Below are 13,646 nucleotides of genomic sequence, written 5' to 3'. Positions count from 1 at the left end.
AAACTTAAGTATAAGGCCGAGTGCAAAGTTAACTAATATATTCATACTTAATACTTAACTGTCCATGTGTTATGTGGTTTATGTGTGTATCCACATGTTTGTGAGCCTAGGTCTTTGTTTTGTACTGTAACCATTGGTGGATGGTCACTTTGTGTAAGAGTATTGTAATTTATGCATGTCCAATCAAGTTGCTTATCATGATCATAATTTTTACTTAACACTGTTACTCATATTTAAATGTTTTGAATTCCATGCAGCATGTCAGCGACACCTGTTTAAATAGTATTTGGACTAAGGCCTGAGAACCACATAATTGACTTGCAGCATAACAGTGCTCTCGGTAGTCACAAACTTTTGACTAATTAATATGTGCCTCCATCAAGCCATGGCTTCCAGTTTAGACAGGCCATCTCACAGGCAGTGCCATGTAAGAGAGCCATATGTCAATAAAAACAATCATGCCAGAATTACTATTGTGATCATTCCACAATAATTATCAACCTCCACTAGCATTGCGTCCTTGGTGGGTATCACAGCCAGGGATATCTCTTACCGGCCATGTGGTGACATCATGCTCTGAATAAGTGTTGGTGCTCTATCTGTGAACTAACTCTTAGGATCTACCATCTAAAGCTAGTTGCACCCTCAGCATCAACATCATCGGCAAATCGGCAAAAGGCAGCAAGTCATCAACTTGATTCATGTTTTGAATAAGTAATTACTTTTTCCTCAATACATCATACAATTATTACAAGAACCTCTGTTTTATTTAATGAAGTGTTATTTGTTTTGATTTTAACATTAATTTATTTTTGAACATTTTTTTCTGAGACGGTTTTGGCACCCGAGTGACACTGTACTCTCAAACATGCCATTCCCTAACGAAAGTCTAGCGCAGGCCATTGCCCGGGGCAGACACATTGACCCATGGGCAAACATCAACTTTAGTATGACAATTTTCATGCAATTTATTATAGTCATTCTTTAAAACCCTTTAAATTAATTTCCTTCCCCATCCACATCCGGGCCGATTTTCAGGCATAGGGGTTATCCCCACTATATCAATTTAACTCCGCCATGCTAACATGCTGCAGATTATCAACTACGATACTTGCTGATTTGAGGGCGGATTAGTTTTGAGTTAAAATACCCACGCATACATTTGCCAGTATCAGCAGCGACTTTTATCAATTGCTAATATCGAATCACTGTGGCGACAAATCGTTTGTCTCTGTAACTGATTGCTGACAGAATAATTTGTCCATGGATAGTTGATCCGTTCAGCAGTCTTCAATGTTGTCGCTACAATAAATCGCACGCAGTTTGTAAATACTGCATGCAAACACATAACTGAAAGCATTTTTTTCAATAGTTCATCTTCAGCTCTCGGGCCATTGTGTATTCACTGCAGTCCTCCCCTCCCCCACTTTACAACTCTAATCTAGCTGTATTAAATTTGAAACAGGACTTTAATGTTTCTAAACTTTATTATTACTGATAAGTTATCAAACCCAGGTTATTTACTGGTGTTCAAAACATGTGTAATTTCTTTAGTTTTAATGAAGTTAGCCACTTCCAAAATTTACTTATGACCGAGAACGTGTGAGTCTTATCCTACTTACAGTTCCTTCGCATACGCACACAAATTGGCAATTTCAGAAAAAATTACATCTTTCTGCAAGAACGTGAGATCGTTCACAGTGAACACATGTACTGGAACGAGTACCTCAGCACCGTCAATATCCTCTAAAGTCTGATCCATTATGTTCTGGACGGGGTGTCCACGCGGCACGGTGCCAGCGTCTTCCGGAGGACGGGCGTCCTGCGCCCCCAGTGCTCTCCCCAAGATTTCCGCATCTCTGTCAGGGGTTTCGTCCCTCAAAGTGTCTGCTAGGTACACATCTTCTTCCGCGCTGTCCGCGACCTCCCCCTCCTGGCCATGGCACTCCATGTCTCGCCGCTGCAAGTACTCCAGGCGCTTGAGCAGGCGCCTGTGCCTGGCTTCCAGGGTGCGCGCGCACTCCAGGTTGCACGCCAGCGTTCTCTTTGCGTTCTCGAACTTCTCCCTAAAGCGCTCCAGAAGTTTCTCTCCCACGTAACTGCACATTTGTTAAGAACACACTACTCAATCGGTTTTGGAATGAATTTAAATATACCGCTTGAATCAATGTCAGTTAAAGTGTGCTCTTGACAATTCACTTCAAATAAATTTATTACACAATTTATAAAAAGTGTTTATTACACTATGTATCAAACAGATTGGTAGACGTCAATTCGATATATAGCTTAAAAAAAAAAAAAAAAAACGTAAGTTCACTAAAGAGTAAAAAAAATGTTTTTATACACCAAATTAATACTTTTTTTTCATTTATTAAGTAATTAGGAACTTATTGTTTATTATGTAATTATTAATTGTTTCACTCCTTCAAACAGCATACATATTACTATTAGATTGTTCGGGGAAGTCTATTGTGAAAAGCAGGATTTTAACTGCTGAAGTAAGTTAAAGTATGAGACTGCTGTTCTTGCAAAGAGAAGAAAAAAAAAGGGGGGGGGGGGGGTAACGTCTCTTTTAACACCCACGATGGTGAATAAGATCTATATGCTACGCATTGTTATGTTTATGAACTATGCAAGAAACGCAAGGGTGCAAAAATAAAAAAAAATGTTAAATAAAGACGTTTTCAAATACTCGATTATAATGAAATGTGCAAAAACGCAACTGCCAACTTCTTGCATTTCGGCTTGCATTCCCGTCTTCTATGTTTGAGGTAAAGTGTTCCAATACCTTTTAAAGATGCTGACGTGATGTGTATGGAAGGCTACGAGTTTCTATTTATCACGTTTTTACTTATTAAACTAACTCTCATTGAAAGAAAAAACTACACTATTGAAAGAAAAAAAAACTATTTATGAAAAGAAGCCCACCGAAGAAATTTTTCCCACAGTTTAAAAGTTTTAATTGTAGGATTGATCTTGCATCTTTTATAAACTTCCGCAGTTTTCTTGCGTTCGTTACACGTTGCATTCTTGCGCTCTGGAGAAGATTACAAAGCCAGCTTTAACCTTGAAAGGTGGATTTACGTGGTACGTGTCTGTGCAGTGGTCAAAGGTGTCAGAACTTGCGAGGGCATTTAACGACGCCGCATTGCTTGTGTACCGCTGGATGTTAATGAATGCATCAATGTTGGCATGTCGGCTCAGCTGGCCGCTAGTAGGACTGCAACATTAAGGTCTGCAATCGCAAGTTACAACTATTCAAGGAAGATAGTAAACATAATTTATGTCATTTCTGTTCAGCAAAGAGTAAAATAACAATTTAGCATTTGAGCACTGCTTAAAACACTGCTTGCTTGCAAAAAAAAAAAAAAAATTAGTTAAAAACTATATTCGTTAATGAAAACAACCCGTAATGCCTATTTAATAAAAACAAATATTCTATTATAGTTAAATTGTTTTATAATTTAATTTTCCCACAAGATATTTCATGTAGCACAGAGCTAAGGATTGTCGTTTTATTCACTCATAACATAGGTATAGAATCCATTACACAAACCCATGAAGAGACACCATCGGCCGGTTTATACGTTAATTCTTATAAAATTACAGCTTAAAAGATGAACAGATTCTACTACTTTGTAACAAAATCGGTCAGTATTTATGTCCACATGATGTTTCGGAATAATGAAAGAGGATCGCTGATTGGCCTAAATCCGTCTGCAGATTTCTCCAAAGCTCCTTTGAGCAGAGCGTTGTGGTAACTTCCAAATAACGGACATTCGGCAGGATTCAGTGGCTAGAGCTGCGAGACCTGTGGTGCCTAGGCCTTATTTTACTATAGCTATTAACTTTCTGGTCGATGTCATGTATGCTTGTTTTTAACGAAAATATAATATTTTTAAATCTTGTAAATTTTGTTTAACTTACTTTCTTCCTGTTCCAAATGTTACAGTACCCTTTGTCACTCACTGAATTGCAGTATATCTTTTCGTCTACGACCGTACAGTCACTCATCTTAAGTAATGCAAGATCTGTGTTCTAATTTCCGTGAAAATACTACGAAGAACTTTTTTTTTAATGTTGCTGACTTACTGCCCACTTACATGCACTGTACAATAATACTGAATAGCAAAACACATATAATTTGCCAAATAATGATGTTCCGATTCAGTCAGATTTTTTACGTGAGAAATTTCAAATTAGAAAGCTGTCGTGAACAACACATAATTTTGAAATGTGCTACTTGATTGTTATCCATCATGACTTGGCCGGCGACCTTCAGTGCCATTTTGTTTACGCTTCAGTTCTTCCTTTTTCATCTCCATAGCTAAGAGTTTTTTCTTCAGTTCCTGTACTAATGAAGTATTCTGTATCAAGGTTATTTTCAAACTGTCCATATCCGACTTAGGAACAATTTTCTTACAGACTTGCCTTTGAAAGTAGCTGCACAAGTGTTAAGAAAGCTAACTGAAATAATTTGCTTGATGATGCTAACTTACAAAATGAACTTTTTAAGCCTAATGAATATATTAAAGTAATGTACTATATTATAAAAAATAATTTAAGTAAAATAACTACTCATTTTAAACGATTAATTAAAAGTAAATTGCAAGTAAATAAATTGTATGGCAAATAAACTAACAATGTATATTTCCAAAGCTTCATTAATCATGTGATGTTTATGTTCTACACTTTTTAAATAAGGTCAGTTGCAGCTAGTGCTTAACTAGTGTCAATGACTTATCTGTTAAAACACTAACATTTCTTATCAAACAACTACATTATAGTTTATTTAGTATTCTCAAAATAGTGCAACAAGAACAAAAAAAGTGTAGTAAACTCTACCCAAGCACTCATAACTTGTCTGTAAAATATTTGACTTTAAGCTTATCTGACGAACATAAATATTTACGACAGAAACCAAACACCAGTCTTTGAATAACAAAACAGCCTATTTCTTATTCATATGACGTTACAGCAATGCATCAGTTCGGTTTGAAGACCGATGACGTCAGCAATAACCAACAAAACAATAATATATGATACCATGAAATAGTGAATTTTAACAGCGTACTATTGAAAAAAAAAAAAAAAACATGCCAATTTTCCTGTTAGTGTCCAGAAATAAATAGGCTGAGGGTACTAGTAATGCCCATATTTCTCACACAAAATAGGTCTCCTTCTGAACGTCAACACATTAATCAGACATTTTCTAGCTCTTGAACCTGTTTTGTCACCTCAGCGCACTTTTTCGACAGCTCGTTTAACTTTTGGAAGCTCTCTTCGACCTGGGTTTTCAACTCCCCCAGTTCCTCAGCTGGGACCATTTCTTCGGTGCAGAGTTCCAGCAGAATGTAACTGCACGCTTGTTAAGAAGCCAACACCGACGAAACAGATGGATCTCTTGCAAACCATTATCAGATTCGATCAGGGGTTTATACCAATTCATTGCACATTCAGTTGTATAGTATTTCATGTCAGCGTTAAAACTTAATTCGTTCACCGAACCAAGATCTCTGTTACCTGCGGCAAATGAGGACTAGGCCCCCTAACCCCCCCCCCTTCCCTAACACCACGTATCAGTACTCAAAAAATCACGCATTTAATACAAAGCATAATTTTAAAAATAATACATATCTACAGTGGTGAAAATAAACTCCTACATGGTGACGTCAACAGCTACACAAGCAGTCAATGCAGAACATATTGGACTAATATAACAGAACACTTAAATAATAAACAATTAATAATGATTAATATAAATCAATCCTAATAATAGAAAAATATTTATGTTGGAAAGATAAAGTTGGCACGGCCAAGTCAAATTAATATGTAGATTTAAAACGTTATTTTGAACATACGCCATTTATGAACACATTTTAAACATTTCACATAGGTAATTTTAGCGGAAAAAAACCTCCCATAATAAATACCCGAATAATAATAATAATATTAACAATGCACTAGTCAAACAGTTAATTGAAAACAAAATTCTGACGCTCATTTGAGCAACGCGATGAAAATAGAACAATCTTTATAATCGGATGAGTCGGACGTGATTGGATAGGAAATTATTTTATTCGCGTCACGTTCGTCGCACCACGCACGGCGCGTTGCGAGACGTCAGGAGCACACTAGAGGCCTGCAGCGGGTTATATGTTGTTCAGCTCATGGTTCAGCCTCCTAAGGGAAAGGCACCGGGGGAAAGCAATCGACTTAAGGGCCCCGCCTACCTGGTCACACAGACGGTGCACAGAGCTTCAGGAAAAACAACGCGATTTCAAAACTACTCAAGATATCCGAGTGGGGTATGTTTACGAAAAGCATTTAAGAGTTCGCTGAGGCCCGAAAAGTACTTTTAATTTTGGATCATGTTTTTAAACTGTATTTCTAGAAGAGTTAAAATGGCTAAAACGCATGTTTTCAGAGTAATGTTTAGGCGTAAAACAACCAGTACAGATTCTTGAAAACACTTTAAGGGACTGTGCCATGTAATGTTACGGTCACTGCTCAAATTTCACAGTTATCCTGTGACGACGAGAAGACTACGCGTCTATTCAGAGCCTTGCGCTTAGAGGCGATACCGCGCTAGAAATAACATCGAGCATCGCGCTTATCATCCCGCCTCACTAACACACATACACCCCTGACGAGGCGGGCCCCTTAAGATGGAATCTCAAATCATCCGTCGCGTCCGTCTGTTCGTCCACAGGCTAGTGATTCACAATAATTCGCACGTCCGTCATATTTTTTTTCTACTTGGATGCTGCCAACTAACTATTAAAGCTTAAATTTTTCAAGAAAATATACCTTGTAAATATATACCAGTTTGACGATCATGCACGTTAAGCACTTATAAATGACTAAACAAACTCTAAAATATTTATTTAAATATATATTAGAGTTTTATTAATCATTTTGGTGCATTATTAATCACTTTGGTGTATCAAACAATTTCCGTTTAAAACATCAAACTTAAAAACGTGTTCATAGGCACCATACGAATTTCACATTAAATAAAATTTACTCTGTACCTCCATTATTCTACTTTACATGAACCAAAAAAATTGGCAAAAAATATGGTTTCTAATGTACAGATTACAAAAAAAAAAAAAAATCTTGCATATGCATGTGTAATTCAGTACATACCTACAGCATTTTTTTTAAGAGAAGCTCTGACAGTCAAAGCAAGCAAAACATGTACAGAAGGATACGCCAGAGGGTCAGGCGGTCTGTCTGCTGTCTCGTACAGGGATATCAGAGCACCGGTCAGAGCTTCCATCACTCCTTCCTTCTCCAGGTACCTCCTGAACTCCCGCTTCCTCGCGTCCGACTGGAGGGGGAGCAAACACCGCGCCAGTCCGGAGTTAGCTTCCCACTTCGCGAGGGAACTCGACAGCAGTTCAGGGACGTCGGAACGTTTTCATGAGTGGAGGGGGGGGGGGGGGGGGCGAGACGAAAAGATGTAACACACTTACCTCAGTCCTAGAGCGGGGGGGCCCGGGGGCCCTCCCCCGGAAAAAAAATTCGGAATTTTAGAATCAAAATTAAGCTATTTAATGAGTTTCCGAACCAAAATATTAAATATACCATTCCAAAGAATTTGATGACGTAGTATGTATTAAATATGGATTGAAATATCGTGGGTAGGTAGTGTAGGTGACAAATAACCTAACCCATGTGATCTACCCCTTAGCTTCGGTCTTGGAATTTAATGTATATATATATATATATATATATATATATATTTGGTTCCTTAACACGTGGACATTGGTAGCTTGAACATTATTATTTCTAATCAATGTGATCACCAATGCAACGTTTGTAACTATGTACTGGTTGAGAAAAATACTACTGGGACCAAACATTTATTCTGGGAAAAGGAGGGGGGGGGGGGGCGAAATGCTACTCTCGAACCCCCCTTCCATGCATAATAGCACGGGGGCGACTCGCCCCTGCAGCCCCCCCCCCCCCCCCTCTGTTTCGACGTCCCTGAGTTCAAGTAATACTATTTTTCACCATTTCTAACTCTTATAATGATAATATATCATTGCAGGATTGATAGCACGACAAACCTTACTTAGTTATCGTATTACCTAACTTTTCCATTAGTTAACCTTTATTATTGTTTTAATGTAACCCATATAAGATATCTCAGGATACAGAACTTTTCACACACAAAATATTCACTTAAAAAGTCCTTATTGTAGTCTATATTAAAAAATATATATTTTTTTGCAAATATAAAAATTTCATTTTAGAGTTTCAGTATGTAGAAAATTTTGTTTATTCTATTAGTCCCAACATAAAGTTACCCTAGACTAAAATATAAGACAGTGTGTTGACTATTTTTATGTAATCGATAACAATTTTAATTTTACTTACATCATCAGCCATATCTGTACTCTGAACGAAGTTTTCAAGGAAATCTTTACATTTCAATTTCAAGCTATAGATTAAATCTATTCAGAGATAAAAAAATCATCTGATATAGTATTTAATATAACAACTGGTTCAAAAGAACTCGGCAATTTGAAAGCCTTGACTTGTTTATAGCACAAAGACATTTGCTTGTACAAAACCAAAGCATACAGTAATTAATGAACAAAGGCACAATAAATTATTTTCGATCAGATGACTGTGGTTCCAATTATTTTTTATGTTATTATATCATATTGCGTGGATCATGGTAAAATAGATCTATATGATTGTAGTGTGAATTGAATATCTATCTCGAGGTAAGTTTACGATTCAAAATTAAGAATTAAAAATTAATGATTAGTCGTGTACTATGCATATGCATAATAATATTATAATGGTTTATGATTGTCGTGTAGGATTTTTGATGGGTCGTGTGCGAATCATATGTTGACTTAAAACTATGGTTATATTTTATATTTTTCTTAAGAATTGTGGAAAGAACCAAGCACAGTTAATTGTTTTATTGGTACAGAGTAATGTTTATCGGGAAATCAGATTATGATATAGTTCGAAAGGTACAGAAAATAAGGAATTATTTACATAATTTCAATAAAATTGCATGAAATATTAAAAAAATACCTTTGAGTGAAACTTTTTTTTTAATGATTTCGGGCAGTATTATTCTGCTGTGTTTTGGGTTACTTTTTACGAGTCTATAAAAATGTATTTACAATAAATGAAATTTTTTTTAACCCGTACAGTCATTTTATGGCGGCTCTGAATAGATTATAATAGCATTACACGAAATAAGTAGTATTTTTTTAAAAATTAAATATTTGTGTTGTTTTTTTTTAATTTGTGAGTTAATTCAAGGTTATGAGCTAAAATGAAAGTTTTAGGTTAAATTCTAGTATATTTACGATATTTCAAGTAGGTATGTAACCAATTTCACCATGATACAGTGAAACAATTGGCTACGATTCCTATATAAAATGCACTGAAAATACAAAATATACGATTAAGTTTATATATCATGGCTGCATTCCCGCCAATTTTCATTAGATGAAATTAACGAGCTAATTATAAGCTGGAAATACAGGCTAAGTTTACAATTCTCTTGATAATTATCAAGTTTTTCAATCGTGTGTACCTTAGGAGCAGTACGATCTTTGGCACGGTAATATAGTTAAGTTTGGCAACTTGTCTTCTTTCTTCAGTGAAGCTCGTGGCGGCTTGCAAACTGTCGGCGCCAGAAGAAAACACAACCAGTCTTAACATTGTTTTAGAAAGGAGTTTCATATGCAATTGGATTTTATTTGTAATACTTTTGCATTTTCAGAAATGTTGGCTACAAATTATGATTTTACTTTTACTTTGGTGTGTGTGTTTATCTGCATAAAAATGACCTGTAATTTTGATAAATTGTCATTAAAGGGTCAATTTAACCACGAACGATTAAGATTATTAAGTTGTACTTACGAACGTTTAGGCAAAATGCGTACCTGAGGTTGAGTTGTAGGTACACCCATGCTGCTTGGTGGACCAAGTGGCGGATCCAGGGGTGTGGGGGGGGGGGGGGGGGGGGGGGCACCAGGGGCATATGCCCCCCCCCCCCCGAAAAACCAGTTGTCTGCTACATTAATATTGCCGACAAAAATGATTGTTTCTGAAACCAATATTTTTTTTAAATATAATTAATGAATTTCTTGTAGAATCATAAAATCTGGTGGTTGGATGTTATGTGTAGTGTGAGTACATTAAATACAAATTTAGTAATTTTAAGATATTTTTTTCTCTGGCTATTCTGAAATCCTAGGTGAACCTCTGGATCCGCCACTGGCGCGGACCACACTACAGGTTCTGCAATAAGCCACCCGGGAGTCGCGTCCCTGCATGTCGTCACCGAACGAAAGAGGCGGCTCGAGGGCGTGGACGGCCTTATCCCGCGGCCCTGGCCCCATAGTACCGCACATCGCTCGTGGAAGCTATCGGAATGCACCTGGCCAAGGGCATGACTGTCGAGCTGCAGTATGTTATTTATTCCCAGCTATGTTCCGACGTCGCGTCGTACCGACCCCGCGACCCGCCTGTATTGGCTCCCGCTGGTCGTGGAACGCACCCCTCGCAAACTCAACCCGGGTCAAACGCGGAGTAGATACGCAAGCAGTAGCGGATCCAAAAGGGGGGGGGGGGGGGGGCTATGGGGCTCAAGCCCCCTCCAAAAGCATCTGGGTCCACTATTGTTTTAGTGTTTGCCTTGATAAAGCCTAGCCTCAGCTGGGTCAAGCCCCTCCCAAACCAAAATCCTGGATCCGCCACTGTACGCAAGTACTCCCAGTGTATAAATTTTGTCACGGAACTGCACCTGATGCAAACAACCGATAATAATTCACGGAGTAAGCTCATCAAGCCATCCCCTTAGATTAACACGTAATGATAAATGTGCGTCGTAGAGCACGAGTGTTAGCCCCCTCCGGGCACAGTGTTGAATGAACGCCCTTAATTCTCATCGCGGCCTAGAGCCTTAATTTACGTAAGAAACAAAGTGCTAAAGCAATATCCAGAACAAACCCACCAACAAAAACATAACCAGTGGTTTTTACCAACTTGTCAGTAGTCTTTAAGTTGATTCATCTTTTAAAATAATATTTGTTCAATTTCTTAAAATAAAGCTTTAATCAATATTTCATAAAACCTTCATTTAATGTCAGCATTAATATTCAAAAAAGGGTCATGTACAATTAACAAGTGAGTTTTCAATTAAAAACCGAATAACGGTATTATCTTTTCTTCACTCGTGGTTTGGCGCGCGGCGGAACTGCCCCCCCCCCCCTCCCCACGCGACTGCTCCATCCGGCAGTCCAGATCAGCTGGCGGCCCGGGGTGGATGTGTTCGTGTGTTCGTTCCGTGGGGAACCTTCAATTTAGTAACTCACCGATTCTTCACTCTGGTAAATATAGTCATGAACCAAATCCTTTGTAACGTCAATTCCCCACGCGACCCCGGGTTGGTTTTAACGGTGCAGGGCTTAACCCGGCCGTCGTAATTCCTGCCTTAAGGCCAAGGGCCACCTTAAGGTCAGTCACTTTACGGACCTGACCGACTCCAGGACAACCAACGAACTCCCCCCTCTAACGGACTGCCTTAGGGAGAGACAATCATAATTAATCAAGAGTAGTGTCGTGTAATATTGTGTATCAATTATGTCCAAATTATCAACCAAGAGTAGTGTCGTGCAATATCGTGTACCCAATTATGTCCGTTAATAAATCTGTGTACCACACGTTTTCAGTTCCAGTGCGTGTATTACATCTGTAGTTAGGCACCAGCCACCTTATGCTGAACAGGGAGTGTCACCATTATCTACTAGCAGTTAATACCACCCTTAAGATACAGCCACCGAGTCTAGGGAAGCACGCTGGGGCCGATCGACCCACCCCATTGGTTAGACATACGAGCTAACCTGGCACCCTCCCGGAAAAACACACCATAAAGCACCACCAGCCCCTTAAGACTCGCCGCGGGACTCGAACCCGAGACCCCGGCCGACGGTAGTTCTTTTGGAACATATCCCATCAAGGTTCAATAATGTTATTTTTTTTTACAGCTATCGAACATGGAATAGCAGCTCTTTTATTAACAGTGTTTCCACTTTCCGCGCATATTGAGCGGGTGGAAGTGTCATCTTGTATATGCCATGCGGTAGTCAAGCCGCCATTGTGCCTTTCGTGAGCCTTACGCCATTTTGTGTTTAATCATCCAAGTCAAGTTTACGGCATGGATGCCTGCCGGCCGTGACATTTGCCAGTGTTCATGTGGCGTGTACTTGCTAGCGCACACGAGCGCCACAATTAAAGATGTTGAGACTGAGCTTGTTGAGTAGGTACTCATATTCCTGTATAGCCATATTCCCATCCCAAATAGTGACATAGTGAGTCCTCTAGTAGAGGCCTGTCCACAGGCCAGAGTGTGGGCCAACTAGTTCAGGCTAGTCTGCACCCGTACATTCTCCAGCACGGATAACGTCCATCGTGAGCTGCGCGGGCTGAACAGTCCGCGACCTGCCTCCCTGCAGGAGGCTGTTCTTCCCAAAAAAAGGGCTGGCGTCGGGCAACACCAACCAGCAGCACTACCAAGACGTCTGCCACGTCTCCACACTTCCAGGGGAAACCAGCCCGCATCAGCATTTAACACATACGAAGCTCATAAAGAAATGTGAACTCATGTTCGGTAAACGTTTTACAAACGTGAACTTACGAATAATATTCAATCATACAAAAAACAAAACTCCAATGTTAAACCCCGTGTGTTGACTACTAGCGCCATTACTTCACAAGCCGTCCCTTGCGGTGTCACTAAGCAGCTGTATCATGCCAAGGATACGAAATTGCCAGACCTTATAGTCAGTGAAGTCAGAAAGTAATTTATTGTAAATTTTCTGAGACTTTTGAAAGTGACAATTAGGAGATTATAAAGTTGAAGAAGAAAGAAAGAAAAAAAGAGAAAACTGGCAGACTTGAATTTCTTTTCTATTCAGACTTTGTTTTAATATAACAAATTACACACAGAATAGTTGGCAATCATATGCTGAACAAGAAAATGTATATAAGATAAAGTATGGGTTCACATTAAAAAAAAAAGAAGTGCACAGCAGTAGATGCACATGAGCTATGCGAAATCTGTTCACAATCGGATTCTTGTGTGTTAATATTAGTTAATGAAGATAACCTCTGTGCATAGTGTTAGTAAATTTTTTTTAAATATTTTCCCAATGACCAGCAATCTGTAAACACTACTTTTCAATTCACAAATTTTATAATAAAGCAAGAAGTCAGTTAAAAAAAAACTAAAACAAAATATTAAACCATTCTACCATGGCCATGTCCAGTCTTGATATGTGGGTTGCCTCAGGAATTTTTGTGTTTCTGCAGACCACTTATATCTCACGTAGTTCGTTCTCCAATGTCATTTTCTTTGGACAGCTGTTTTATATTTCTTCCTTTCTCTAGCTGGTCGACAATTTTTAATTTTTGTGTAATGTCAAGTACCACTCATTTGCGTTTATTATTAGATATTAATGTGTAAAGATAATAACACAAAACAATACTGCGCTATGCGATTGATTTGAAACGCCAGTTATCGCTTTCGTGAGTTACGTGCTGGCGCCATTTTGAGCACAGTTCAGGAACACAAATGCGCATGGCTTATAGAGTGCATTTATAAT

General features: G+C 38.6%; 1 protein-coding gene across 2 annotated transcripts; it reads right to left on the bottom strand.

Annotated features, from left to right (window-relative positions):
- Positions 1-783: 783 nt before the first annotated feature.
- On the bottom strand, positions 784-9,686 carry LOC134534245 (uncharacterized). 2 transcript variants are annotated; one of them, XM_063372532.1, is made up of 3 exons: positions 9,572-9,686; positions 7,215-7,333; positions 784-2,099 (listed from the first exon to the last, which is right to left on the bottom strand). In XM_063372532.1, the coding sequence occupies exons 2-3, from the start codon at positions 7,280-7,282 to the stop codon at positions 1,619-1,621; spliced, it is 549 nt and encodes a 182-aa protein (XP_063228602.1). In that variant the 5' UTR covers positions 7,283-7,333; positions 9,572-9,686; the 3' UTR covers positions 784-1,618. The 2 variants fall into 2 exon arrangements, with proteins under 2 accessions (XP_063228602.1, XP_063228600.1); XM_063372530.1 differs by lacking the exon at positions 9,572-9,686 and adding an exon at positions 8,386-8,616.
- Between the last annotated feature and the right edge of the window lie 3,960 nt (positions 9,687-13,646).

The sequence above is a fragment of the Bacillus rossius genome, chromosome 7 (assembly GCF_032445375.1).
Source record: "Bacillus rossius redtenbacheri isolate Brsri chromosome 7, Brsri_v3, whole genome shotgun sequence".
Taxonomy (NCBI): domain Eukaryota; kingdom Metazoa; phylum Arthropoda; class Insecta; order Phasmatodea; family Bacillidae; genus Bacillus; species Bacillus rossius.
The sequence above is the reverse complement of the archived record's forward strand: the minus strand, read 5'-3'. Positions and strand labels throughout refer to the sequence as shown.

Excerpts from the sequence above, each read along its gene's own strand:
- LOC134534245 (XM_063372530.1), bottom strand. Across the intron at positions 2,100-7,214 it reads AGACCGCCTGACCCTCTGGC|TTACGTGGGAGAGAAACTTC; the intron begins GTATCCTTCTGT and ends ACAAATGTGCAG.